Here is a 27,162-nt window from a genome sequence, read left to right on the forward strand (position 1 = left end):
CCAGAATTTTCGCCCCCTCCCCCACCCTATGATCCACTTCCGCTTCCATGGTTCCATCCGCTGCCAGATCCACTCCCAGATATCTAAAACACTTCACTTCCTCCAGTTTTTCTCCATTCAAACTCACCTCCCAATTGACTTGACCCTCAACCCTACTGTACCTAATAACCTTGCTCTTATTCACATTTACTCTTAACTTTCTTCTTTCACACACTTTACCAAACTCAGTCACCAGCTTCTGCAGTTTCTCACATGAATCAGCCACCAGCGCTGTATCATCAGCGAACAACAACTGACTCACTTCCCAAGCTCTCTCATCCCCAGCAGACTTCATACTTGCCCCTCTTTCCAAAACTCTTGCATTCACCTCCCTAACAACCCCATCCATAAACAAATTAAACAACCATGGAGACATCACACACCCCTGCCGCAAACCTACATTCACTGAGAACCAATCACTTTCCTCTCTTCCTACACGTACACATGCCTTACATCCTCGATAAAAACTTTTCACTGCTTCTAACAACTTTCCTCCCACACCATATATTTTTAATACCTTCCACAGAGCATCTCTATCAACTCTATCATATGCCTTCTCCAGATCCATAAATGCTACATACAAATCCATTTGCTTTTCTATGTATTTCTCACATACATTCTTCAAAGCAAACACCTGATCCACACATCCTCTACCACTTCTGAAACCACACTGCTCTTCCCCAATCTGATGCTCTGTACATGCCTTCACCCTCTCAATCAATACCCTCCCATATAATTTGCCAGGAATACTCAACAAACTTATACCTCTGTAATTTGAGCACTCACTCTTATCCCCTTTGCCTTTGTACAATGGCACTATGCACGCATTCCGCCAATCCTCAGGCACCTCACCATGAGTCATACATACATTAAATAACCTTACCAACCAGTCAACAATACAGTCACCCCCTTTTTTAATAAAGTCCACTGCAATACCATCCAAACCTGCTGCCTTTCCGGCTTTCATCTTCCGCAAAGCTTTTACTACCTCTTCTCTGTTTACCAAATCATTTTCCCTAACCCTCGCACTTTGCACACCACCTCGACCAAAACACCCTATATCTGCCACTCTATCATCAAACACATTCAACAAACCTTCAAAATACTCACTCCATCTCCTTCTCACATCACCACTACTTATATATATATATATATATATATATATATATATATATATATATATATATATATATATAAGTTCAGTGTTCAGTGTTGTAAATGGAAATGGTGAAGAGCTTGTAGATTTATGTGCTGAAAAAGGACTGATGATTGGGAATACCTGGTTTAAAAAGCGAGATATACATAAGTATACTTATGTAAGTAGGAGAGATGGCCAGAGAGCGTTATTGGATTACGTGTTAATTGACAGGCGTGCGAAAGAGAGACTTTTGGATGTTAATGTGCTGAGAGGTGCAACTGGAGGGATGTCTGATCATTATCTTGTGGAGGCTAAGGTGAAGATTTGTATGGGTTTTCAGAAAAGAAGGGTGAATGTTGGGGTGAAGAGGGTGGTGAGAGTAAGTGAGCTTGAGAAGGAGACCTGTGTGAGGAAGTACCAGGAGAGACTGAGTACAGAATGGAAAAGGGTGAGAACAATGGAAGTAAGGGGAGTGGGAGAGGAATGGGATGTATTTAGGGAATCAGTGATGGATTGCGCAAAAGATGCTTGTGGCATGAGAAGAGTGGGAGGTGGGTTGATTAGAAAGGGTAGTGAGTGGTGGGATGAAGAAGTAAGAGTATTAGTGAAAGAGAAGAGAGAGGCATTTGGACGATTTTTGCAGGGAAAAAATGCAATTGAGTGGGAGATGTATAAAAGAAAGAGACAGGAGGTCAAGAGAAAGGTGCAAGAGGTGAAAAAAAGGGCAAATGAGAGTTGGGGTGAGAGAGTATCATTAAATTTTAGGGAGAATAAAAAGATGTTCTGGAAGGAGGTAAATAAAGTGCGTAAGACAAGGGAGCAAACGGGAACTTCAGTGAAGGGCGCAAATGGGGAGGTGATAACAAGTAGTGGTGATGTGAGAAGGAGATGGAGTAAGTATTTTGAAGGTTTGTTGAATGTGTTTGATGATAGAGTGGCAGATATAGGGTGTTTTGGTCGAAGTGGTGTGCAAAGTGAGAGGGTTAGGGAAAATGATTTGGTAAACAGAGAAGAGGTAGTGAAAGCTTTGCGGAAGATGAAAGCCGGCAAGGCAGCAGGTTTGGATGGTATTGCAGTGGAATTTATTAAAAAAGGGGGTGACTGTATTGTTGACTGGTTGGTAAGGTTATTTAATGTATGTATGACTCATGGTGAGGTGCCTGAGGATTGGCGGAATGCGTGCATAGTGCCATTGTACAAAGGCAAAGGGGATAAGAGTGAGTGCTCAAATTACAGAGGTATAAGTTTGTTGAGTATTCCTGGTAAATTATATGGGAGGGTATTGATTGAGAGGGTGAAGGCATGTACAGAGCATCAGATTGGGGAAGAGCAGTGTGGTTTCAGAAGTGGTAGAGGATGTGTGGAGCAGGTGTTTGCTTTGAAGAATGTATGTGAGAAATACTTAGAAAAGCAAATGGATTTGTATGTAGCATTTATGGATCTGGAGAAGGCATATGATAGAGTTGATAGAGATGCTCTGTGGAAGGTATTAAGAATATATGGTGTGGGAGGAAAGTTGTTAGAAGCAGTGAAAAGTTTTTATCGAGGATGTAAGGCATGTGTACGTGTAGGAAGAGAGGAAAGTGATTGGTTCTCAGTGAATGTAGGTTTGCGGCAGGGGTGTGTGATGTCTCCATGGTTGTTTAATTTGTTTATGGATGGGGTTGTTAGGGAGGTAAATGCAAGAGTTTTGGAAAGAGGGGCAAGTATGAAGTCTGTTGGGGATGAGAGAGCTTGGGAAGTGAGTCAGTTGTTGTTCGCTGATGATACAGCGCTGGTGGCTGATTCATGTGAGAAACTGCAGAAGCTGGTGACTGAGTTTGGTAAAGTGTGTGGAAGAAGAAAGTTAAGAGTAAATGTGAATAAGAGCAAGGTTATTAGGTACAGTAGGGTTGAGGGTCAAGTCAATTGGGAGGTGAGTTTGAATGGAGAAAAACTGGAGGATGTGAAGTGTTTTAGATATCTGGGAGTGGATCTGGCAGCGGATGGAACCATGGAAGCGGAAGTGGATCATAGGGTGGAGGAGGGGGCGAAAATTCTGGGGGCCTTGAAGAATGTGTGGAAGTCGAGAACATCATCTCGGAAAGCAAAAATGGGTATGTTTGAAGGAATAGTGGTTCCAACAATGTTGTATGGTTGCGAGGCGTGGGCTATGGATAGAGTTGTGCGCAGGAGGATGGATGTGCTGGAAATGAGATGTTTGAGGACAATGTGTGGTGTGAGGTGGTTTGATCGAGTGAGTAACGTAAGGGTAAGAGAGATGTGTGGAAATAAAAAGAGCGTGGTTGAGAGAGCAGAAGAGGGTGTTTTGAAGTGGTTTGGGCACATGGAGAGGATGAGTGAGGAAAGATTGACCAAGAGGATATATGTGTCGGAGGTGGAGGCAACAAGGAGAAGAGGGAGACCAAATTGGAGGTGGAAAGATGGAGTGAAAAAGATTTTGTGTGATCGGGGCCTGAACATGCAGGAGGGTGAAAGGAGGGCAAGGAATAGAGTGAATTGGATCGATGTGGTATACCGGGGTTGACGTGCTGTCAGTGGATTGAATCAAGGCATGTGAAGCGTCTGGGGTAAGCTATGGAAAGCTGTGTAGGTTTGTATATTTGCGTGTGTGGACGTATGTATATACATGTGTATTGGGGGGTTGGGCCATTTCTTTCGTCTGTTTCCTTGCGCTACCTCGCAAGCGCGGGAGACAGCGACAAAGTATAAAAATATATATATATATATATATATATATATATATATATATATATATATATATATATATATATATTTCTTTTTCTTTCATACTATTCGCCCTTTCCCGCATTAGCGAGGTTGCGTTAAGAACAGAGGACTGGGCCTTTGAGGGAATATCTTCACCTGGCCCCCTTCTCTGTTCCTTCTTTTGGAACATTAAAAAAAAGAAAAAAAAACGAGAGGGGAGGATTTCCAGCCACCCGCTCCCTTCCCTTTTATTCGTCTTCTAAGACACACAGGGAATACGTGGGAAGTGTTTTTTTTTTTTTTTTCCAAAAGAAGGAACAGAGAAGAGGTCCATGTGAGGATATTCCCTCAAAGGCCCAGTCCTCTGTTCTTAGCGCTACCTCGCTATCGCGGGAAATAGCGAATAGTATAAAAAAAAAAAAAAAAAAAAAATATATATATATATATATATATATATATATATATATATATATATATATACACACAGACATATACATATATACACATGTACTTAATTCATACTTGCTGCCTTTATTAATTCCTGTCGCTACCCTGTCACACATGAAATGACAACCCCCTCCCCCCTCACGCGCGCGAGGTAGCGCTAGGAAAAGACCACAAAGGCCACATTCGTTCACAGTCTCAAGCTGTCATATATATATATATATATATATATATATATATATATATATATATATATATATATATATATATATATATATATCCTCAAGCAACAAACAATATCAAATTATGCAGATTCCAGTAGTCGAGCCTCTTTATCATTGATATCCTTAATGCACCCATATGGTGTCTACTTTATTTATATTATGGCAAATGTATGATGCAAAATTTTTTAACGTATGTAATAATAATGTTCTGAAGCCTGAGGAAACAACGAACGGATCACCTAAGAGTTCTGGTTGTTTAGAAATACGTATCATTATAAAGAAACAACTATTATGCCTTTCATTGTCCAGATTATTTATTGATATTTGATATATTAAATTTTAGTCTAATATTGCATAAGATATTAGATAGATGAATTGTACCGAGAAATTATTTTATAGTCGAGATCCCTTACAGATGTAAACACATGAAAACACGATTTCACCGGGATACTCAATCAAACTTAGTATTTTGCTCTTCGGTAAGTGTCATCGCTTATTTATTTCCTCATTCTCCTTAAAGTATGCACTAATTCATCATGTATATTAGCTCTACAAAAGTCATAGAACATGTCACTCAGGTGGAATGAACAGGAGGACCATTTTCAGTACAGCTGTACACAGTCAGACGTTGACGGTGTTTTGTGTTTGTTTACCTGATACTGTACAGTTCATCGTGAAGTTCTGGTATCGTGTCAGCTGTCAGGAATTTATATATCAGGTTTACTCTGAAGTGGTTTACGTCTTACAAACACTGGCTGTTGAGTACATGCTTAAACAGTGCCGTCAGAAGAGAGAGAGAGAGAGAGAGAGAGAGAGAGAGAGAGAGACCTTGAGCTGTTAGGGCCTGAATATGCAGGAGGGTGAGGGATATGCGAGGAATAGCGCAAATTGGAGTGATATGATATACAAGAGTGGATGTGCTGTTACCGGACTGAACAGTGGCATATGAAGTTGTCATAGGAAACTATGGAAAGGTGTGTGGGATTCGGCTGTGGTTGGGGTTGGGGTTGCATAATTCATGCCAGTTATATCGTGAATGTGAGCACTTGAAGCTGGTTTTTGTAAGTTCTTGGGACTACCTCATTATGCTGAAAATTGTAAGCTACTATGGGAAAAGAAAATATGATGAATAAGAACTTTATGCTGTCGATTACAAGACACTACACAAACTGTTCGTGGCTCTCGAAATTCCGTTTTATTGCATATTCTTGATAAGTATTCTGATAGTCAAATGAGTTCACCATCAACGTAAGTACTGTAAGGTACAGTTTGGGAATTCATAGCATAATATTATTAGTAGAAGCATATGGGACAGTTATTGAAATTTCCTGGTACAGTATAGTGCTGATGTTTGGTGTAGATTTAGAATGATGTTGATATTTAGTTGATGACTTATTATAGAAATGATAAGTTTGTATGATGAATCAAAAGTACAGTTAAAACTACCATTTGATAAAAAGACTGAATGGTTGGTTTGGATGGATGATCAGTCCTGGGATTCCTATAATGAAATGCAGTGGAAATTACATAACCATTATGATTTTAGCTGAAACAGTTTTCTTTAGTATATACCTGTATATATGTTAGTGAGAAGATAAAAGGTATATGTTTTATTTAAGCAGGTCATTTAAGAAATGTTTTCAATAGATTTATGTTTTTTCAGGTTTTATAGCAACATGATGGGGGTAGGCTGGGAAGGGTGTTTTCAGGGACTGATTTCTTAGATGAGTACAATGTTACTTCTTTTTGCAGTACATTGAATGATTTTAGCAATAATGAGAAATTTTAAGTAGAGTTAGTGAATGTAATTGTCACAACACTATGGGGAACTGCATATCTTACTCTGTAATTCAAAATTTATGTACCTCTTGTTTACCTAATACATATCTTGAAATTGCAGTTTCATCAGATACAGAATGAGTGAAATAACTGGACGTGTGGTTATACAGCAGTGCCTCAGTGCCTGTTTGAAGCTACCAGGGGCTGAAGGAAGAGAACCGGAGACTGTGGAGGTTAGTTAGTTTATGTAATATGGTTGGTATTTTCTAGCATTATGTCAGTTTTAAAATCATTTGCAGGGTACATGGACAAATAACGACATTTAGGATAGTACCCTGAGTGCTGTAATAACATTGATTAATGCCCTATAATTAGGGAAGAAGAGGTGGTTGGTGTAAGAAATGTAAGAAAATTCTGCACTTCCCCTATAGCTTGACAGTAATGGCATTAATGAAGTTTGTATTTATAATGATGATATCCCTTTAACATGACATGGAAAGATTTATTCCTGGAAGTGGAATGTTTTAGATTCCTGGAAGTGGACAAGGCTGTCAATGAAATGGTGGAAATTGAACTGGCCCATAGGGTTGTGCCTTACTGTTTTGCAAAGTGAAATTACATTGCAAGAAATTGTATGTTATATTAATGATGCTCTTTCCTCCTTTTGATAAATATGGAGGTCCTTTTAATGATGCAGCCATTGAAGGAGTACCATCTCTGCAAATTCTTATGAAGAATTTCTATGGTAAACCAACAGATTCCAAGTAGGCAGTCAAGTTAGTTTATATACCTTGATCTGCTGTGATGAAATCTGTTATACAATTTTTCTGTCATTAGAGTGGTGATTGAACACCATTTAGTTTTTTCTTTTAAGACTTTGTGGAGATTTTCCCTTCTAACAAAGTTTACTTAATCCCCCTTTTTTTCTTGATTTGATAGGGGCAGTGCCCTTGGACCATGCTGGGGGCATTAGCAGATCCTCTAACCCCAGCTTATATTTTTCCCCGGTGTAAATGTTGAAAAAATCCCTGCCAGTAATTGAACCTTCCATCAAATGCCTGTTGTTTTATTTACTTGGATAGCTTACAATTCTTTTTTTTCCACCATTACTGCCATATAGACACTTCCCTGCATTGTCATGAATCTATTTGCTAATGATATTGTATGAGTGAGGAATTTTTTCACTTCTTAAGTTTCATTTCCAAACATTGTCCTGAATATAGCACTGCAAATTGGTAGGATCGGTGTCTTTGTGATTGTATAATATTTCATCGGTTTGGGAGTAATTTCTACTGCCAAACAGCTGGCTTCTTGAGCTTTGAATCTTTTATACTTAACAAAATACAAACTCTGTTTTTTCTTCAAATATTCAACCAACACTAAGTAGTCCTTGGGTTTGTCAGGCAGATGACTTTTATAGAGGTGCAACTGGAGGGATGTCTGATCATTATCTTGTGGAGGCTAAGGTGAAGATTTGTATGGGTTTTCAGAAAAGAAGAGTGAATGTTGGGGTGAAGAGGGTGGTGAGAGTAAGTGAGCTTGGGAAGGAGACTTGTGTGAGGAAGTACCAGGAGAGACTGAGTACAGAATGGAAAAAGGTGAGAACAATGGAAGTAAGGGGAGTGGGGGAGGAATGGGATGTATTTAGGGAATCAGTGATGGATTGCGCAAAAGATGCTTGTGGCATGAGAAGAGTGGGAGGTGGGTTGATTAGAAAGGGTAGTGAGTGGTGGGATGAAGAAGTAAGAGTATTAGTGAAAGAGAAGAGAGAGGCATTTGGACAATTTTTGCAGGGAAAAAATGCAATTGAGTGGGAGATGTATAAAAGAAAGAGACAGGAGGTCAAGAGAAAGGTGCAAGAGGTGAAAAAAAGGGCAAATGAGAGTTGGGGTGAGAGAGTATCATTAAATTTTAGGGAGAATAAAAAGATGGTCTTGAAGGAGGTAAATAAAGTGCGTAAGACAAGGGAGCAAATGGGAACTTCAGTGAAGGGCGCAAATGGGGAGGTGATAACAAGTAGTGGTGATGTGAGAAGGAGATGGAGTGAGTATTTTGAAGGTTTGTTGAATGTGTTTGATGATAGAGTGGCAGATATAGGGTGTTTTGGTCGAGGTGGTGTGCAAAGTGAGAGGGTTAGGGAAAATGATTTGGTAAACAGAGAAGAGGTAGTAAAAGCTTTGCGGAAGATGAAAGCCGGCAAGGCAGCAGGTTTGGATGGTATTGCAGTGGAATTTATTAAAAAAGGGGGTGACTGTATTGTTGACTGGTTGGTAAGGTTATTTAATGTATGTATGACTCATGGTGAGGTGCCTGAGGATTGGCGGAATGCGTGCATAGTGCCATTGTACAAAGGCAAAGGGGATAAGAGTGAGTGCTCAAATTACAGAGGAATAAGTTTGTTGAGTATTCCTGGTAAATTATATGGGAGGGTATTGATTGAGAGGGTGAAGGCATGTACAGAGCATCAGATTGGGGAAGAGCAGTGTGGTTTCAGAAGTGGTAGAGGATGTGTGGAGCAGGTGTTTGCTTTGAAGAATGTATGTGAGAAATACTTAGAAAAGCAAATGGATTTGTATGTAGCATTTATGGATCTGGAGAAGGCATATGATAGAGTTGATAGAGATGCTCTGTGGAAGGTATTAAGAATATATGGTGTGGGAGGCAAGTTGTTAGAAGCGGTGAAAAGTTTTTATCGAGGATGTAAGGCATGTGTACGTGTAGGAAGAGAGGAAAGTGATTGGTTCTCAGTGAATGTAGGTTTGCGGCAGGGGTGTGTGATGTCTCCATGGTTGTTTAATTTGTTTATGGATGGGGTTGTTAGGGAGGTGAATGCAAGAGTTTTGGAAAGAGGGGCAAGTATGAAGTCTGCTGGGGATGAGAGAGCTTGGGAAGTGAGTCAGTTGTTGTTCGCTGATGATACAGCGCTGGTGGCTGATTCATGTGAGAAACTGCAGAAGCTGGTGACTGAGTTTGGTAAAGTGTGTGGAAGAAGAAAGTTAAGAGTAAATGTGAATAAGAGCAAGGTTATTAGGTACAGTAGGGTTGAGGGTCAAGTCAATTGGGAGGTAAGTTTGAATGGAGAAAAACTGGAGGAAGTGAAGTGTTTTAGATATCTGGGAGTGGATCTGTCAGCGGATGGAACCATGGAAGCGGAAGTGGATCATAGGGTGGGGGAGGGGGCGAAAATTCTGGGAGCCTTGAAGAATGTGTGGAAGCCGAGAACATTATCTCGGAAAGCAAAAATGGGTATGGTTGAAGGAATAGTGGTTCCAACAATGTTGTATGGTTGCGAGGCGTGGGCTATGGATAGAGTTGTGCGCAGGAGGATGGATGTGCTGGAAATGAGATGTTTGAGGACAATGTGTGGTGTGAGGTGGTTTGATCGAGTAAGTAATGTAAGGGTAAGAGAGATGTGTGGAAATAAAAAGAGCGTGGTTGAGAGAGCAGAAGAGGGTGTTTTGAAATGGTTTGGGCACATGGAGAGAATGAGTGAGGAAAGATTGACCAAGAGGATATATGTGTTGGAGGTGGAGGGAACGAGGAGAAGAGGGAGACCAAATTGGAGGTGGAAAGATGGAGTGAAAAAGATTTTGTGTGATCGGGGCCTGAACATGCAGGAGGGTGAAAGGAGGGCAAGGAATAGAGTGAATTGGAGCGATGTGGTATACCTGGGTTGACGTGCTGTCAGTGGATTGAATCAAGGCATGTGAAGCGTCTGGGGTAAACCATGGAAAGCTGTGTAGGTATGTATATTTGCGTGTGTGAACGTATGTATATACATGTGTATGGGGGTGGGTTGGGCCATTTCTTTCGTCTGTTTCCTTGCGCTACCTCGCAAACGCGGGAGACAGCGACAAAGCAAAAAAAAAAAAAAAAAAAAAAAAACCTCTTTGGACAATTTTTCTCCACAGACTATTACATTCTGGAGTATATTGAATTCATTGCCATACCAAGTGAATTCTGTTGCAGATAAATGTTCAAACAGAAACTGTTTTCCTGATTTTTTTAACTCCCTCTGTCTTGCTCATTATTGGTCTAAACTTATCTTGTACAGTTTAGCATTTGATCATCATTTTATTTTTACCTAAGCAGTTTTCAAATACTGAATATTTTTTCACATATTTTTTTACTCTGTTGGTAGCAAATGAAAACTGCATAAAATTTTTGAATCAGGTCAGAGGGTGTACTGGCATCATAGGTGATATGTTCGTATGTATTAGCATGAATTGACATGAGACTTACTGTATTACACATGAAGGTAGATAACTACTGTGAAGAACAGAGACTGTTATATTCTTTAATTTGTTTTACTGTAGGAGTATGGGACTGTTAGTCATTTTATACTGTAAACAGAAAAATGTTAGATTTCTAAAAGAAAAATTATGTTTATATGATGAATTGGGGGAAACTTGTGTGGCACTGCTAGGTGATGTCTGTAGTACCCCTGTTGGGAATCACTGGCTCACAGGGAAAGATGCATTCAAATGGGTCCTTTCTTTAGGGGTGGTTGTCTCTGCCATAAAGCAAATGCCTTGTTGCCTGTCTCTTTTTGATGTTGGATGAAGAGCAATAGCAACAGATCCCTTGATTGTAGACTGGCTTTATTGAACCAGTTATGTCTCTTTTCTTAGATATTGTGGGAAAAGTTCCCAAACTAATTGGCTTTTAGAGTTGGATGACTTGGAGGTAAAGCCAGAAACGTCATCAGTGATGCAATTTTCCTTAGTTCATACCTCAGGTTTTTCCAGACTTTTTCAACCTGTGTTCAGAAGCTTATTGTTGAAGTTCTAGAACATGGAATTTACACTTGGATTTTTTCAGACATTATTACAGTTCTAGATTTGGAGAGCATTAAATAGATGAACTTCCTCTTAATATTTGTCTCTCTACTTGAGAAAGTCAGTAAGTGGAAATTTTCCATCTTTCTCAGAAGATTTGGACCCCCTCATTTTGTTTTTGTTTTTTGTTTTTTGGGAGGGAGCTGTTTGTTTAGGGTTTTTCTGTAGACTCTCATGAAAAGAATAGCAATATTGCAAGAGAACCATGCAGGAACTACTTTAGATGGGTTATGAAATAAACCTCTGGACCTTCTCAAGATAAGCTCTTCTGATCTATTTCATGAGGAGTGTAGTTGCCTCCCTACTGCAACCTAAGTTAGTTTTCAGAAGTCTTAGATTGTCAAAAGTATTCACATGAAACAGTAAGAGGGTTCCTGTCTTGCAATATAGCACCTTAACATCTCATTAGGAAAACTCTCTTATTGATAGCCCTTGGTGCATGAAGAAGAAAAATGAAATACAGGCAGTCCAAACATAAGAAATTTTTCATTTTTGATGATGATGTGTATTTTGGTTGAGAAAATCCAAACCCTGTGTTTCTGAAAAAAGTAAATAAATGAAAAAGCGAAATACGATTAACTACATCCATGCTTCCTACCACTATTGTGGCTTATCATAAAGCGATGCTCTGAGTCACTATCATGGCTTTGGTGTTTTGCTGCTCACTTTGAATTCTCAGCTGTTGTATGATCCACACTTAAACTTTAATGTCAATGGCATTGTGACAACACAACTCAAAAATACCCACACCAAAGTCACCCATAAATAGTCAACAAAAGTGTAACTGCTTCATCATGGCAGGAAGCGAGATTTATTTTAAAAAACTATTATAGGCAACTTTACAGTATCAGAAACTATTTCTTTTATTATTGTTTTTATTTTTGATGAAAATACAGGTATTTTTACATGTATTGATGTAAATAACTGGTAGGTAGTAGTTGGTAGGCATCTAATGACCAGGTAGGTATATTACCAGTACTACCTGCCTGGGAGGGTTAGTGACAGTTTCATAGTGAGCGAGCCATTCATTGGTTGTCAAGTTGCACTTCTCTGATCCTAATGGCTGTCTTTTTCTTTGAGCCTCACCCTATTGGCATTCAGTCTACGAACATACAGCCTCTTTGTCACACTTAACACTGGACAACACTTGACTCACACGGCTCATTCTTTGCAACTTTAGATTTCCCTATGGTGAGCACTATGTGCTAGCCCTGCCTTTTGGCAGAATGGTAGGAACAGTAGGTAGAAGTAGTAGATAGGAACATTTAGGCAGCATCATTTGGAAGAAATACTAGGTAGAAACATTAGGTAGGAACCTCTGCAAACACCGCTAGATTTGCCCTCTGCCAGTGGCTTGTGAAGGATGAGGCACAAAATGCTAAGAAGCGACACTTGAGTTCACTAGTTATGGAGACTCTGTTGCCGTGACTACCCCCCTGAGGGATTTCTAGGAGGGAACATGCATCAGAGATGTAGATATTATTGTGTATCTAATGTGTATAGAATATATAAGATATATACTGAATGTTAGAAAATATTTGTACATATGTACATAATATGTACATAATATGTACATAATTTGTACATGATAGGTATTAAGAATATATGGTGTGGGAGGCAAATTGTAAGAAGCAGTGAAAAGTTTTTATCGAGGATGTAAGGCATGTGTATGTGTAGGAAGAGAGGAAAGTGATTGGTTCTCAGTGAATGTAGGTTTGCGGCAGGGGTGTGTGATGTCTCCATGGTTGTTTAATTTGTTTATGGATGGGGTTGTTAGGGAGGTGAATGCAAGAGTTTTGGAAAGAGGGGCAAGTATGAAGTCTGTTGTGGATGAGAGAGCTTGGGAAGTGAGTCAGTTGTTGTTCGCTGATGATACAGCGCTGGTGGCTGATTCATGTGAGAAACTGCAGAAGCTGGTGACTGAGTTTGGTAAAGTGTGTGAAAGAAGAAAGTTAAGAGTAAATGTGAATAAGAGCAAGGTAATTAGGTACAGTAGGGTTGAGGGTCAAGTAAATTGGGAGGTAAGTTTGAATGGAGAAAAACTGGAGGAAGTAAAGTGTTTTAGATATCTGGGAGTGAATCTGGCAGCGGATGGAACCATGGAAGCGGAAGTGAATCATAGGGTGGGGGAGGGGGCGAAAATCCTGGGAGCCTTGAAGAATGTGTGGAAGTCGAGAACATTATTTCGGAAAGCAAAAATGGGTATGTTTGAAGGAATAGTGGTTCCAACAATGTTGTATGGTTGCGAGGCGTGAGCTATGGATAGAGTTGTGCGCAGGAGGGTGGATGTGCTGGAAATGAGATGTTTGAGGACAATGTGTGGTGTGAGGTGGTTTGATCGAGTAAGTAATGTAAGGGTAAGAGAGATGTGTGGAAATAAAAAGAGCGTGGCTGAGAGAGCAGAAGAGGGTGTTTTGAAATGGTTTGGGCACATGGAGAGAATGAGTGAGGAAAGATTGACCAAGAGGATATATGTGTCGGAGGTGGAGGGAACGAGGAGAAGTGGGAGACCAAATTGGAGGTGGAAAGATGGAGTGAAAAAGATTTTGTGTGATTGGGGCCTGAACATGCAGGAGGGTGAAAGGAGGGCAAGGAATAGAGTGAATTGGAGCGATGTGGTATACCGGGGTTGACGTGCTGTCAGTGGATTGAATCAGGGCATGTGAAGCGTCTGGGGTAAACCATGGAAAGTTGTGTGGGGCCTGGATGTGGAAAGGGAGCTGTGGTTTCGGGCATTATTGCATGACAGCTAGAGAGTGAGTGTGAACGAATGGGGCCTTTGTTGTCTTTTCCTAGTGCTACCTCGCACACATGAGTGGGGAGGGGGATGGTAGTCCATGTGTGGCAAGGTGGCGATGGGAATGAATAAAGGCAGACAGTGTGAATTGTGTGCATGGGTATATATGTATGTGTCTGTGTGTGTATATATATGTGTACATTGAGATGTATAGGTATGTATATTTGCGTGTGTGGACGTGTATGTATATACATTGTGTATGGGGGTGGGTTGGGCCATTTCTTTTGTCTGTTTCTTTGCACTACCTCGCAAACGCGGGAGACAGCGACAAAGCAAAATAATAAATAAAATATGTATGACGTGTAAAATCTTACCTGATGAAATGCCAAAAGTGTGTAAGTGTTTAGGTCCTTGTAGAATAGTATCACGAAGGGAAAATTATAATCGTCATGTACATACATGAATAATGAGGATCCATGCCACCAGCTGGAGCCATCTCCATTTAACACCCTCACAAGCGAATGTGTAATTTATTATATATATATACATAATATAAAGGAAAAATTCTTTTGAATATGTTGATGTTCATGCAGCAATTTGCTCAACTGAAATAATGTGCATTGAAAGGGTTACAGTTTTGATTTGGAAGCACCAGTACCATTTTGAATTCTTCTTGGAAGGCTATAGCAAGAGAATTTCATTTCTTAGGCCCAATCACTTGGGTGTACTGAGGGAGTGCCTTTTTATATACAGGGTTCATAAAACCTTTCTCTGCAAGGAACATCCCCTGGACTAAGAGACTTGTTGTTGGCCCAGCCAAGTTTGTCAGAATCCATGATTTTGGGGTGGTAGTCTTCACCTTTGCTTTTCTTAGGTATCTTTCCTTGGAGATAATCAGAAACAGTGGTCTCTTAAAGTTCTTATTATAGCACACTGGATCCTTTTTTTGCATTTTTTTTTTTCTTTAACCTGCTTCCTCCATGTTGGTATCCTTTTAAGGCTCACAGGATAATCTATCCTAGGTGAGAAATCAAAGTTCTGGAGAGTGAAAAACTGGTTTGCCCTTGGGTGGTGCCTTGTGAACATTGTTTTCTTGTTTTATGTTACCTTTTTTCCCCTTTCAAAAAAACTTTCTGGTCCCATGATGATGATGATGATGTATGTGTTTTTAGCAGTAAGAGGCAGATTTATACTATCAGTCGAAGTTACTGAGTAGAGGATGGTGATTGGTCACCATAAGTACTGAGGGTTATGATGTTTTTAACCCTTAGGAGCTTAGAGATGCTCCACCTCATGAAACATTGGGCCTAAGAATAGGTTTTTCACAGTAAAAGACATACATCTCTTAGTGCAGTATGTAGCTTCATAGAATCTTTGAAGTCTTTATGATAGAAAATACTATTTGCCCTTTGGAAAAAAATTTGTACAATACATTATGAACATGTTGAGTGTTAAGTATAATACTCAGCATGTTCATGATTTTTTTGTAAAAGCAAGGGACGATGTAGTGTATATCCCTTTTTTCTCGTTAACTTTTCCTTGAACTGATTAGCCATGATAATACTGATGAGTGTACAAAGTACAATCCCATGAGTTTGATGTTATTGCTGGAAACAGACACACATACACTTTTAGATATCGATTGATGTAGTACTCTTAGATATTGATTGATTTGATGCTTATCTCTTTTTTCTTCCTTTTTTAGGTTGGTAGAGGTATTGTGGTATTTGTGTGTTTCCTTGACAAAGCAACAGAAGAAACAGTTGAAAAACTGACAAAACACGTAATCAATGTACGTCTCAGTGAGAATGATGATGGTCGACATGTCTCTATATGTGACATTCAAGGTGATGTCCTCATTATTCCCCAAGCCACATTAGGGGGAAAGCTAAAAGGTAAATCCATGCAGTATCATATGAATGTCGACAAAACACTAGGGGAAGCACTTTACCATAAAGTCTGCCATGGAATTCGAACTGCTGTAGAAGAGGTATCTAGTGGGAATGTAAAATGTGGAGTATATGGTGCTAGACAGATTCTGAACATGAACACAAATGGCCCATATACTCATATAATAGAAGTCTAATTAGTATAATGTAATATGGAGTAATACTGATTCTGAGTATGGAGTACTATGGTCTACATACTTTTATGATAGAAATCTGATTTGAAAAATATTTCTCATTGAATGAAATAACCTGATGTGGTGTAAGACTTCTCAAAAACATAATAATTCCGTTACACTTATGACAATAACATTTAGTACAACTAATATATTTCTGATTACTCTGAAGCTGGTGTTTTATGTGTAAAACCAATAGTAATCATGATTAGCTTGAATACTATTAATGTCTATGAAGTAAGGTAAACTAATGATATTTGATGTTGAAATTTAGCCTTTGTGTAAGACAAAGACTAAAGATTTAACACACAAATGCACTGATGAAGTGATTTTAACATTGCTCATCATGTCTTTAAAATAGTGAGATATATGTTATTCTGAATTACTTATGCTATTAGTATTCTGTATTGTCTGTGAAAGGACAAGTTTTTAGAGAAAGGAATGATAGACATGAAGTGGATTTGTGGATCTGAAGTATATCCTTTGTGGCTTTAAACATTGTTTACACTTAGCTTTGGGTTTTATGAATTATTATATTTCTTGAAAAAACAATGTATCTAATAATTAGTTTAGATTTTGTCAAAATTGATTCACTGTCTCCATTATTGCACTTTATTAGTAATTTTCTTTCATACTATTCGCCATTTCCCGCGTTAGCAAGGTAGCGTTAAGAACAGAGGACTGGGCCTCTGAGGGAATATCCTCACCTGGCCTCGTTCTCTGTTCCTTCTTTTGGAAAATCAAAAAAAAAACGAGTAATTATAAGTAATTATAAGTATTTAAAAGAAAAATTAAAAGTTGCATTTGTTTTTATAGATCTCTCCAAAGTTTTTAATTTCTTAAACTATGATATATTACTTGATAAAGTAAGAGATGTTGGAGTTAGAGGTATATCATTTGAGTTGTTTCACAGCTTTACAAGTGATGGGAGACAAACAGTATTTTGTGACACTAAATAGTCTGATCTAAAAAATGTATATTAAGGAGTACTGCAAAGATCTGCCTTATGCTCAGTTTTACTTTTGATTTATATCAATAATGTTACATGTACTCGTTCCAAATTCAAATTTGCAAATGAGCTTAATCATCTGCTGGCTGACAAGGATATTAATGTATTAAACTCAAACTGAGATAGAGGACTGTGCTTGGTCACCAACCAGGGGGGGCATATTGCCAGTACTCCTTGCTTGGTTATCTGGAGGATTAATGTCAGCTGTGTAGTGAGCCAGCACTTCAGTGGTTGTCAAGCGGCACTCCTTTGATCCAGATATTTGTCAGTATTTTCTGTCTCACTCATACATAGACTGCTGGCATTCTTTCCACACTGGCTCACTACACAGCCATCACTAACCCTTTTGATACCCAGGCAGGTAGTATTGGTAATGTACCTCACTGGCCATAGCCTGTCTACCTACTACTACCACATCTGCTGTCACAAAATCTGCTTTCCAAAAGCTAGGTTATATAAGTGCCATAATTATCTTTATTTTGAGCTGGTACTGCATTTCATGTCTAAACTGGTTTTATTTGCTCTCATATGGGGTATATTTCTCATATTGGGATGGTTCTCCCACCTTTCTGTTGGTGAGAGTGGATTTAGAAACCCTGCATCTGATGTAATGCTTGAAGCATCACTTCTTTTCAACCATACCTTTTTGTATTCTTCAGTTTTGTTAACATTTCTCTGTTCTGCATGTCAGTTTGGCCACTGCTTTCATGAGATGTGTGCTAGTGTCCCTGCCATCAAGGCTTGTACCTGAATCGCACATGTGGCTGCAGCTTCCCACATTTTGTGTGTGGAAAATGGCCATTCCAGGATTGACGTACAATACTTTCCTCTCTCGTGGAACAGCTGAACTGTGGAATTCTCTTCCTTCTTTCATCTTTTTTATACTTAATCTTGCAACTTTTAAGAGCCAGTCTACAGAACCTGGAATTTATCTCCCTCACCACCCTATCCAGAAACAAAGGGGATATATGAGTCAGAGGTGGAGGGAACAAGAAGTGGAGACCAAATTGGAGGTAGAAGGATGGAGTGAAAAAGATTTTGAGTGATTGGGGCTTAAACATACAGGAGGGTGAAAAGCGTGCAAGGAATAGAGTTAACGAGAACGATGTGGTATATTGGGGTCGATGTGCTGTCAATGGAGAGAACCAGGTCATGTGAAATGTCTGGGGTAAACCGTGACAGGGAGGGTCTGTGGGGCCTGGATGTGGACAGGGGAGCTGTGATTTCAGTGCATTGCTCATGACAACTCGGGTATGAATGTGAGCAGATGTGGCCTTTCTTTGTCATTCATCTTGTGCTACCTTGCTGACATAGGGTATGGTGATGCTGTTCCTTGTGGGGCAGGGTGATACCAGGAATGGATGAAGGCAAATATGAATATGTACAAGTGTATATATGTATATGAGCAATATATATATATATATATATATATATATATATATATATATATATATATATATATATATATTTTTTTTTTTTTTTTCTTCATACTATTCGCCACTTCCCGCATCAGCGAGGTAGCGCCAAGAACAGAGGAATGAGCCTTTGAGGGAATATCCTCACTTGGCCCCCTTCTCTGTTCCTTCTTTTGGAAAATTAAAAACAAGAGGGGAGGATTTCCAGCCCCCCTCTCCCTTCCCTTTTAGTCGCCTTCTACGACACGCAGGGAATACGTGGGAAGTATTCTTTCTCCCCTATCCCCAGGGATAATATATATATATATTTTTTTTTTTGCTATGTTGTTGTCTCCCGCGTTTGCGAGGTAGCGCAAGGAAACAGACGAAAGAAATGGCCCAACCCACCCCCATACACATGTATATACATACGTCCACACACGCAAATATACATACCTACACAGCTTTCCATGGTTTACCCCAGACGCTTCACATACCCTGATTCAATCCACTGACAGCACGTCAACCCCGGTATAATACATCGATCCAATTCACTCTATTCCTTGCCCTCCTTTCACCCTCCTGCATGTTCAGGCCCCGATCACACAAAATCTTTTTCACTCCATCTTTCCACCTCCAATTTGGTCTCCCACTTCTCCTCGTTCCCTCCACCTCCGACACACATATCCTCTTGGTCAATCTTTCCTCACTCATTCTCTCCATGTGCCCAAACCATTTCAAAACACCCTCTTCTGCTCTCTCAACCATGCTCTTTTTATTTCCACACGTCTCTCTTACCCTTACGTTACTTACTCGATCAAACCACCTCACACCACACATTGTCCTCAAACATCTCATTTCCAGCACATCCACCCTCCTGCGCACAACTCTATCCATAGCCCACGCCTCGCAACCATACAATATTGTTGGAACCACTATTCCTTCAAACATACCCATTTTTGCTTTCCGAGATAATGTTCTCGACTTCCACACGTTCTTCAAGGCTCCCAGGATTTTCGCCCCCTCCCCACCCTATGATTCACTTCCACTTCCATGGTTCCATCCGCTGCCAGATCCACTCCCAGATATCTAAAACACTTTACTTCCTCCAGTTTTCCTCCATTCAAACTTACCTCCCAATTGACTTGACCCTCAACCCTACTGTACATAATAACCTTGCTCTTATTCACATTTACTCTTAACTTTCTTCTTTCACACACTTTACCAAACTCAGTGACCAGCTTCTGCAGTTTCTCATATGAATCAGCCACCAGCGCTGTATCATCAGCGAACACAACTGACTCACTTCCCAAGCTCTCTCATCCACAACAGACTGCAGACTTGCCCCTCTTTCCAAAACTCCTTCATTCACCTCCCTAACAACCCCATCCATAAACAAATTAAACAACCATGAAGACATCACACACCCCTGCCTCAAACCTACATTCACTGAGAACCAATCACTTTCCTCTCTTCCTACACGTACACATGCCTTACATCCTCGATAAAAACTTTTCACTGCTTCTAACAACTTGCCTCCCACACCATATATTCTTAATACCTTCTACAGAGCATCTCTATCAACTCTATCATATGCTTTCTCCAGATCCATAGATGCTACATACAAATCCATTTGCTTTTCTAAGTATTTCTCACATACATTCTTCAAAGCAAACACCTCATCCACACATCCTCTACCACTTCTGAAACCAAACTGCACTTCCCCAATCTGATGCTCTGTACATGCCTTCACCCTCTCAATCAATACCCTCCCATACAAGGTATTAAGAATATATGGTGTGGGAGGCAAGTTGTTAGAAGCAGTGAAAAGTTTTTATCGAGGATGTAAGGCATGTGTACGTGTAGGAAGAGAGGAAAGTGATTGGTTCTCAGTGAATGTAGGTTTGCGGCAGGGGTGTGTGATGTCTCCATGGTTGTTTAATTTGTTTATGGATGGGGTTGTTAGGGAGGTAAATGCAAGAGTTTTGGAAAGAGGGGCAAGTATGAAGTCTGTTGTGGATGAGAGAGCTTGGGAAGTGAGTCAGTTGTTGTTCGCTGATGATACAGCGCTGGTGGCTGATTCATGTGAGAAACTGCAGAAGCTAATGCAGGAGACAGCGACAAAGCAAAATATATAAATAAAAAAAAAAATTAAGTGCATTAATAGATATTTGATATTGGAGTTGTAGGAAGAGAATTGTTTGAATAGGTACATAGAGAGTATTGGAAATGGCACAAGAGTATTGTGCTAGTGTATTTAGAAACCTGCCAGAGTGAGATGATGATATATCCATTTTGTATTTATGGGGTTTTAAACAATATGTGCATCTCAGATGTTGAACTCTAAGACAATCGGGGGTTAGTACTGTGACCTTAGGATTGACTGCTCGGGCTCTAATCTTCAGTCTTTTTCCTTTGATAAAGAGCCTTCAGAAATTTATTCTCATACTAAATGAGTTTCTAGGTTCAGTGACTCTAGTTGCCCCAAAAAGGGTAGAAGAACCTTGTTGCAAGAGGCTTTTGTAGACATCCCATTTCCCTTGCAAGATTCTTCAAATTCCAAGAGAAACATTTCCATCAAGGAGGGATTTTAATATAAAATTTTGGGATTGGAAATATTTGTATTACATCTTTTTGCATGAGCAAGGTAGCAACAAGAACAGATGACCGAGCCATAGAAGGAAAATTCATCACTTGGCTTTTGGCTCTGTTCCTTCTTTTGAAAAGTAATACAGGATGGGAGAATTTCCAGCCTACTGCTCCTCCTCCTCTTGGTCATCTTTTACATTCTTTCTCCTGCATCCCCAGGAGTACTGCAGAAAGATATGTTATTTATTATTGTACTTGCTGTTGCAGGAAACGATCAAGTATGATAAATGAATAAATATCTTTTTGCAGTATCCCTGGGGTTGCGAGAGAAAGAATGCTGCCCACACACGGTATTCCATGTTTTGTAAAAGATGACCAAGAGGAGTGGGAGTGGTAGGCTGTAAATCTTCCCTTCCTGTATTACTTTTCAAAAGAAGGAACAGAGCCAAGAGCCAAGTGAGGAATCGTCCCTCTTAAGGCTGTCATCTCTTCTTGTCGCTACCTTGCTCGTATGGGAAATGGTGAGCATGTATGAAAAAAGTATTTAATCTTTTCTAAAATGAATGGGTAGGAGAAAGCTTTGAAAAACTTAACATTATTTTCTAAATGATGGAGCTTTTCGCTGTGAGGCAATACCTATCTGTTTGAATGTCTTTCAACCTTTTTTGGAGATTCTGAAGAATCCTCATCTTTTTAAGTGAATCAGCTTTTTAGAGTTTGTCTTAGTGTATTTCTTGACAAGAATAAAGCCACTGATACTGTTGCCCCATATATGTAAGTGCATGACAGATACCTTTGGCTATGGGATTTGACATTGTTTGCTACTCTGTATAGGGTAGCTTGAGACAGTTTCTTTCAAAGGAAAGTTGGAGCTTCCCAATCTCATTCAAGATGAGATTTGTTTAAGTCCTTGGTCTAATTATCTGCAAAACTTTACCATAAAATTAAGAAACCTTGATTTATGGAGCTCCACTGGGAATTATATAAATGGGAAACATTTATTTGCTTTTGGACAGATTTTGGCTGATGGGCTATTCATGATTTTATTAACAGATCTTGAATATACATAGGTTATGGTCATCTGGCCTTACAGTTGAGGGATAGGGTTACTTGGTCTCTGTTGAAAGTATTTTTTCTCACAATTAATGTTTGATATTCTTTAAAGGGAATGCAGTGTCTAATGGCTAATTTAGGCATACATGAAAGTTGAACTTGTTTTAGGGTCCATTTGGTACTGATGGTTTTTTACGTTTGATTGCTGTATAGTCATGTCCAAAAATATTTCCATTACATTTTGCTATTGCTTTTAATGTTTTCCTCGGTCTAACAAAGATATTCCGTGATCTTTAGGAAAATGGGCATTTTGCTCCACATTTTTTATCACAGGCACTGGAGTGACAGAAAACTCATGATACTTTTTTACCTGGCCTGTTTTCTTGCCAAGCTAATCTCTTCCCTGATTTCATCTCATAAATGGCTGAAGGCTCTCTTTCTGAAGATTATTTCCCTGGCCTGTTGATGTACTACCTTAATTTTTCTATTATGTAACCCCAGGATCCCTGTCTATGTGGCCCAGTGGCCTTGGCAGCTTCGAGGCTCTACTACACTTAGTAGCAGGGACAGATGGCCTTCTTTGTAGAGAGGTTTACTTTTTTATTAATGAGATTATACTTTTTCATTTGTACCATAACCATAGGTAGGTGAAGTTTTGTGTTACCTTTTCAAGGTGATTTGGACATGAATAAACGGAAAGGTAGATTAACATTTTGTGTAATTGTGATTGTGCATTTTGACAAAAGTTCATTAACTGGATTTTGGTAATTTTGCAAATTTGTTGCTTTTATGCTAATATAGTTCCACTCATTGGTTTATTCATCCTAATCACCATTTCCAACTTCCTTCTTTGTATGTATACGTCTTGTTATTAGAATTTGGACTTCATTAAGAAGTGCAGTAAACATATTCTATTTTACAGTTATTGTACTCAGAGATTGTTAGTGCTGTTGCAGTAGTTATTGTTATTTGCATCAACTTATTATAGTCACATTCTCGTATTACTGACTTAACATTTTTGCATGTTTCAGATCTATAACTGACTTACCAACCAAAATTGAGGATATAACTGAAAGGTTGCATATGTACAATGATTTATTATAACTTCTGTACAAACAGGTTTCAATAAACAAATCCAGTTTGCAATGATTCGCATCCTATTCATCTCCCAACATACAAATTGAAACTGTTTAATGGGAGAAACAAAGGATTAGTTAAAACATATTCTCTTAACAACAAAAGAGTGTTTGTCAGCAAAATGAAGGATTGCAGTGAGTGAGATCGTCAGTGATTTTGGATCTTGGTTCTGATAAAAAAGTAAGGCTTACTTTCACAATTTTGGATAAAACTTGCCTTACTGAGACTTGAATCTTTGTCACAAAATCTCTTATGCCACCACTTAACCTTTTTGGACTGAAAGTAATGTCACATTCAGCTAAAAGTAATAATCCATAATTGAAGTTATAATGATATAAGTTTATCATTAAAAAGTGTTATGATTGTCTGTTGTCTTTAATTTGTATACTCTTTTTGCTAAATGGTCACTCTTTTTGCTAAATGTGACCATGGGAAACATCATCCAGTGAAGTGTTGTAGCTGAATTTCTAAGTGGGAGAACAGATTATGTAAGAAAAGGAATGGCTTTATCCTTTGAATTCCCGACTAGGCGCTAACTAAATGCCTAAGAGGATCTGCTTAAGGATAACAAATACCATAAGCTATGGTAGGGGTGCAGTGGGGTGGGACTGCTGGAGTTTGAGCTTGCATACCTGTCAGTCGTCCTTTCACACAATTAAGGAACAAGAACTGATCCATAACTTTGCCAGAATCTCTTTAATATGAGCAAGAAACACTGCACTAGAGTTGTCCAGTGCCACTGGCCTGTTAAGGATGAGGTACTAAAGGCTAGGGAAGTGCCATTGGAATTCAGTTATGGAGACTTTTGCCATGTCTAACCCCTTGAGGGAGTTTTTGGAAGGAACAGACATGAGAGATATAGATAGATAGAGGAATTGGCTTTATTTCTTCATTCAGAATTATATTTATGAATTAAACTAACTTGTTGAAAAATTAAATTTTTTTTAAGTTGTACAAGTCCTTCCTCAGTATTGTTTAACTATCTATGAGGTCTGTTACTAACGGTTTAAATATATGTATGTAGGATCTGTTGTTTGTGCCATTTAAACATCCATAAGACCTAGTTACTATAATGTGAATTTAAGTGTATAAACTATGTATGTTTTGTTTATTTACTCTGAAAGTGCATATAATGTCATTGTACTGCACTTATGTTATAGAATTTTAATTACTCAAAAGATGACTAATTTTGGGAGAGACATATATTATTATGTAAGAAGCATATGAATATAATGAATAGATCACCAGTTTCTGTAGAAGTAGATCCCACATCATCAGAAAGGGTGAACTGGCAGTGTTAATGAGGAAAAACTTTTTGTTATCAATATTCCTTATTTTTTGAGCAGTGTAGTGTACCATCTTAATTTGTTATTAAACTGCCCCAGTAGTTAACCCTTTTGGTGAACAATTAATTTTCTGTGGTCTCTGTGTGACAAGAAAATTATAAAAGCCATAACATTCTTCGTATGAATCAAGATGTGGCCATTCTTGGTTTGGAAAAAGCTCATAATTTACCAGAATGGCCAAATTTAGGTTTGATTAAAAACTCATACATTTATCTATTTGTATAATTTGGTTTAGAAAACACTATCAACATTATGTTTTTTTAATGAGTTAAGAAGTTAGAATTCTCAATTAGGGGAAAATTCAGTATTTAGCAGATTAGCTAAGCCTGTGGGCAACACTGGGCACCAGAGATCCATTGGATACCAAAAAAGGCATGTGACCATGCACCATGGTCACAAGTAGGTTACTGAGCCTCTAGTTAGCTCACATTACCCATTCTTTGTTTGGGTTGCTATCTCTTGCCAGCCAACAAAACCTACAGTTCATGCTGATTTCAACTTTTGTTGGGAAGTTATGTCCTTGGATTAATGCCAGTGGCACCTTGCTGCATAAGGCATCAGGTGACATCCATAGCATTGAAATGGTTAAATATTGGGTTCAGAATAATTACAAAGGGTGCTGCTTATATCATGCAATAATCAAAAAATAGTTCAGTCACTCTAGAAAACTAAAAGAATTTCTTGGAGGTGGGTGCATCTTCATGTGGAGGGCAATAAAGTAAATTATATAATTGATACAATAGTATTCAAGTACCAAAGTCCTCATAATTAGAGCTGATTCAAAGGAATGTGCACATGTATTTTTAACTTAGTATCCGACTTCTGATTCTTCACTTTTAAAAATCATTATAGTACTCTCCTTTTGTGAGGCTTTTGTATTCCACAAGAAGTTGACCACATCCATAATCTACTTGCCTCTGAGTAGAGAGCAGCCTCAAAGCTGCAGGAGCCCTGTTAAAGAGGTCGTAGGGATGTATAATCAGGAGCATGGAAATGACTCCTTTAGAGTGAAAAGTTTATTTAAAAGACTTTACTCTTTTTGTCCATTGATAATGATACAACCTCATTGAAAGTGAGTTTTCATAAGTGATGTAACCACATGCAGACTCCTGTAACACCTATGTCTGTACATGCAAATATACAGGCTTTGCTAGCCACCATGGTAGAGTCACTTACAATAGCTTCTTCTCAAAAACACACATACTCTATACAATGGAGTACCACAAGGTGCAGTTCTTTCTCCCTCTTCAATCTCTTCCTTCATGGCCTCACATTACCATAAGAAAGCCACAACATGAAAGTCCTTTCATAAGCAGATGACCTCACAGTAACAAAACAACACCCTGATACCAAAGTAATAATAATATACATGCAGTATTGCATTACACAGTAGGAACTTTGGCTAACCTAGAACAGAATGTCTGAATCTCCAAAGAAGTTTTGTATCCAAAGAGAGACATGAAGCTCTCTCGCACCTTCCAGTCGCCTTGAACAGACAGCCACTTTCATTGAACAGAGCACCAACCATTCTAGTTATCACTTATGACAAGCACTTGACATTCACTCCCTACACCAAAAACATCAACACAGAAGCAACACACAACCTAAATATCCTCAGAGCTAACTGGCTCCAGATTTAAGCAAGGAAAAGAATCCTTCAGCATGCTACACAAACAGTTCATCTTTTCTTTAAACTATGCCTCATCTGCCGGGTCTTCCATCCTGTCAGAAGTAAATGTAAAATGCTGCAAACCACACAAAATAATGCACTCAGAATAATCAACAGCTGCCTAGGAACCACAAACTCGACACTTACACAATGAAACAAAGATTCTCCCAATACAGTCCAACTTCAGCATGGACAGTCCTCAGTTCTATGCAGTATAACTAGGCCCCTCCCACCCAAACCACTTCATAACTAACTGTCAAGCTCCAAGTAAAAAGCTTACACTTGCCTCACTCTTCAGTGGCCTATGCTCAAAGGTCCTCTCTACCCTCAACAAATTTTTTTTTTTTTTTTTTTTTTTTTTTTTTGCTGTCTCCCGCGTTTGCGAGGTAGCGCAAGGAAACAGACGAAAGAAATGACCCAACCCACCCCCATACACATGCCTTGATTCAACCCACTGACAGCACGTCAACCCAGGTATACCACATCGCTCCAATTCACTCTATTCTTTGCCCTCCTTTCACCCTCCTGCATGTTCAGGCCCCGATCACACAAAATCTTTTTCACTCCATCTTTCCACCTCCAATTTGGTCTCCCTCTTCTCCTCGTTCCCTCCACCTCCGACACATATATCCTCTTGGTCAATCTTTCCTCACTCATTCTCTCCATGTGACCAAACCATTTCAAAACACCCTCTTCTGCTCTCTCAACCACGCTCTTTTCATTTCCTCACATCTCTCTTACCCTTACGTTACTTACTCGATGAAACCACCTCACACCACACATTGTCCTCAAACATCTCATTTCCAGCACATCCATCCTCCTGCGCACAACTCTATCCATAGTCCACGCCTCGCAACCATACAACATTGTTGGAACCACTATTCCTTCAAACATACCCATTTTTGCTTTCCGAGATAATGTTCTCGACTTCCACA

At 39.2% G+C, this 27,162-nt stretch overlaps 1 protein-coding gene across 11 annotated transcripts in view; it reads left to right on the top strand.

Moving 5' to 3' along the window:
* The first annotated feature begins 4,955 nt into the window (after nt 1–4,955).
* The window catches only part of LOC139747180 (D-aminoacyl-tRNA deacylase 2-like), a 258,158-nt gene continuing 235,951 nt past the window's right edge, over nt 4,956–27,162 (top strand). For 5 of the 11 annotated variants that reach the window (XR_011712334.1, XM_071659184.1, XM_071659208.1 and 2 more), the window contains exons 1-3: nt 4,962–5,033; nt 6,455–6,566; nt 15,614–15,803. Coding sequence is in view for 8 of the 11 variants with exons in the window: in XM_071659184.1 (XP_071515285.1) it covers nt 6,471–6,566; nt 15,614–15,803 (286 nt within the window). In the remaining 3 variants the exon portion in view is untranslated. Of the gene's footprint in view, nt 5,034–5,128; nt 5,273–6,454; nt 6,567–15,613; nt 21,008–21,331; nt 24,771–27,162 lie in introns of those variants that run through there. The other 6 variants (XM_071659229.1, XM_071659198.1, XM_071659167.1 and 3 more) reach the window with 6 other exon arrangements.

This window comes from Panulirus ornatus, chromosome 5 (assembly GCF_036320965.1).
Source record: "Panulirus ornatus isolate Po-2019 chromosome 5, ASM3632096v1, whole genome shotgun sequence".
Lineage (NCBI taxonomy): Eukaryota > Metazoa > Arthropoda > Malacostraca > Decapoda > Palinuridae > Panulirus > Panulirus ornatus.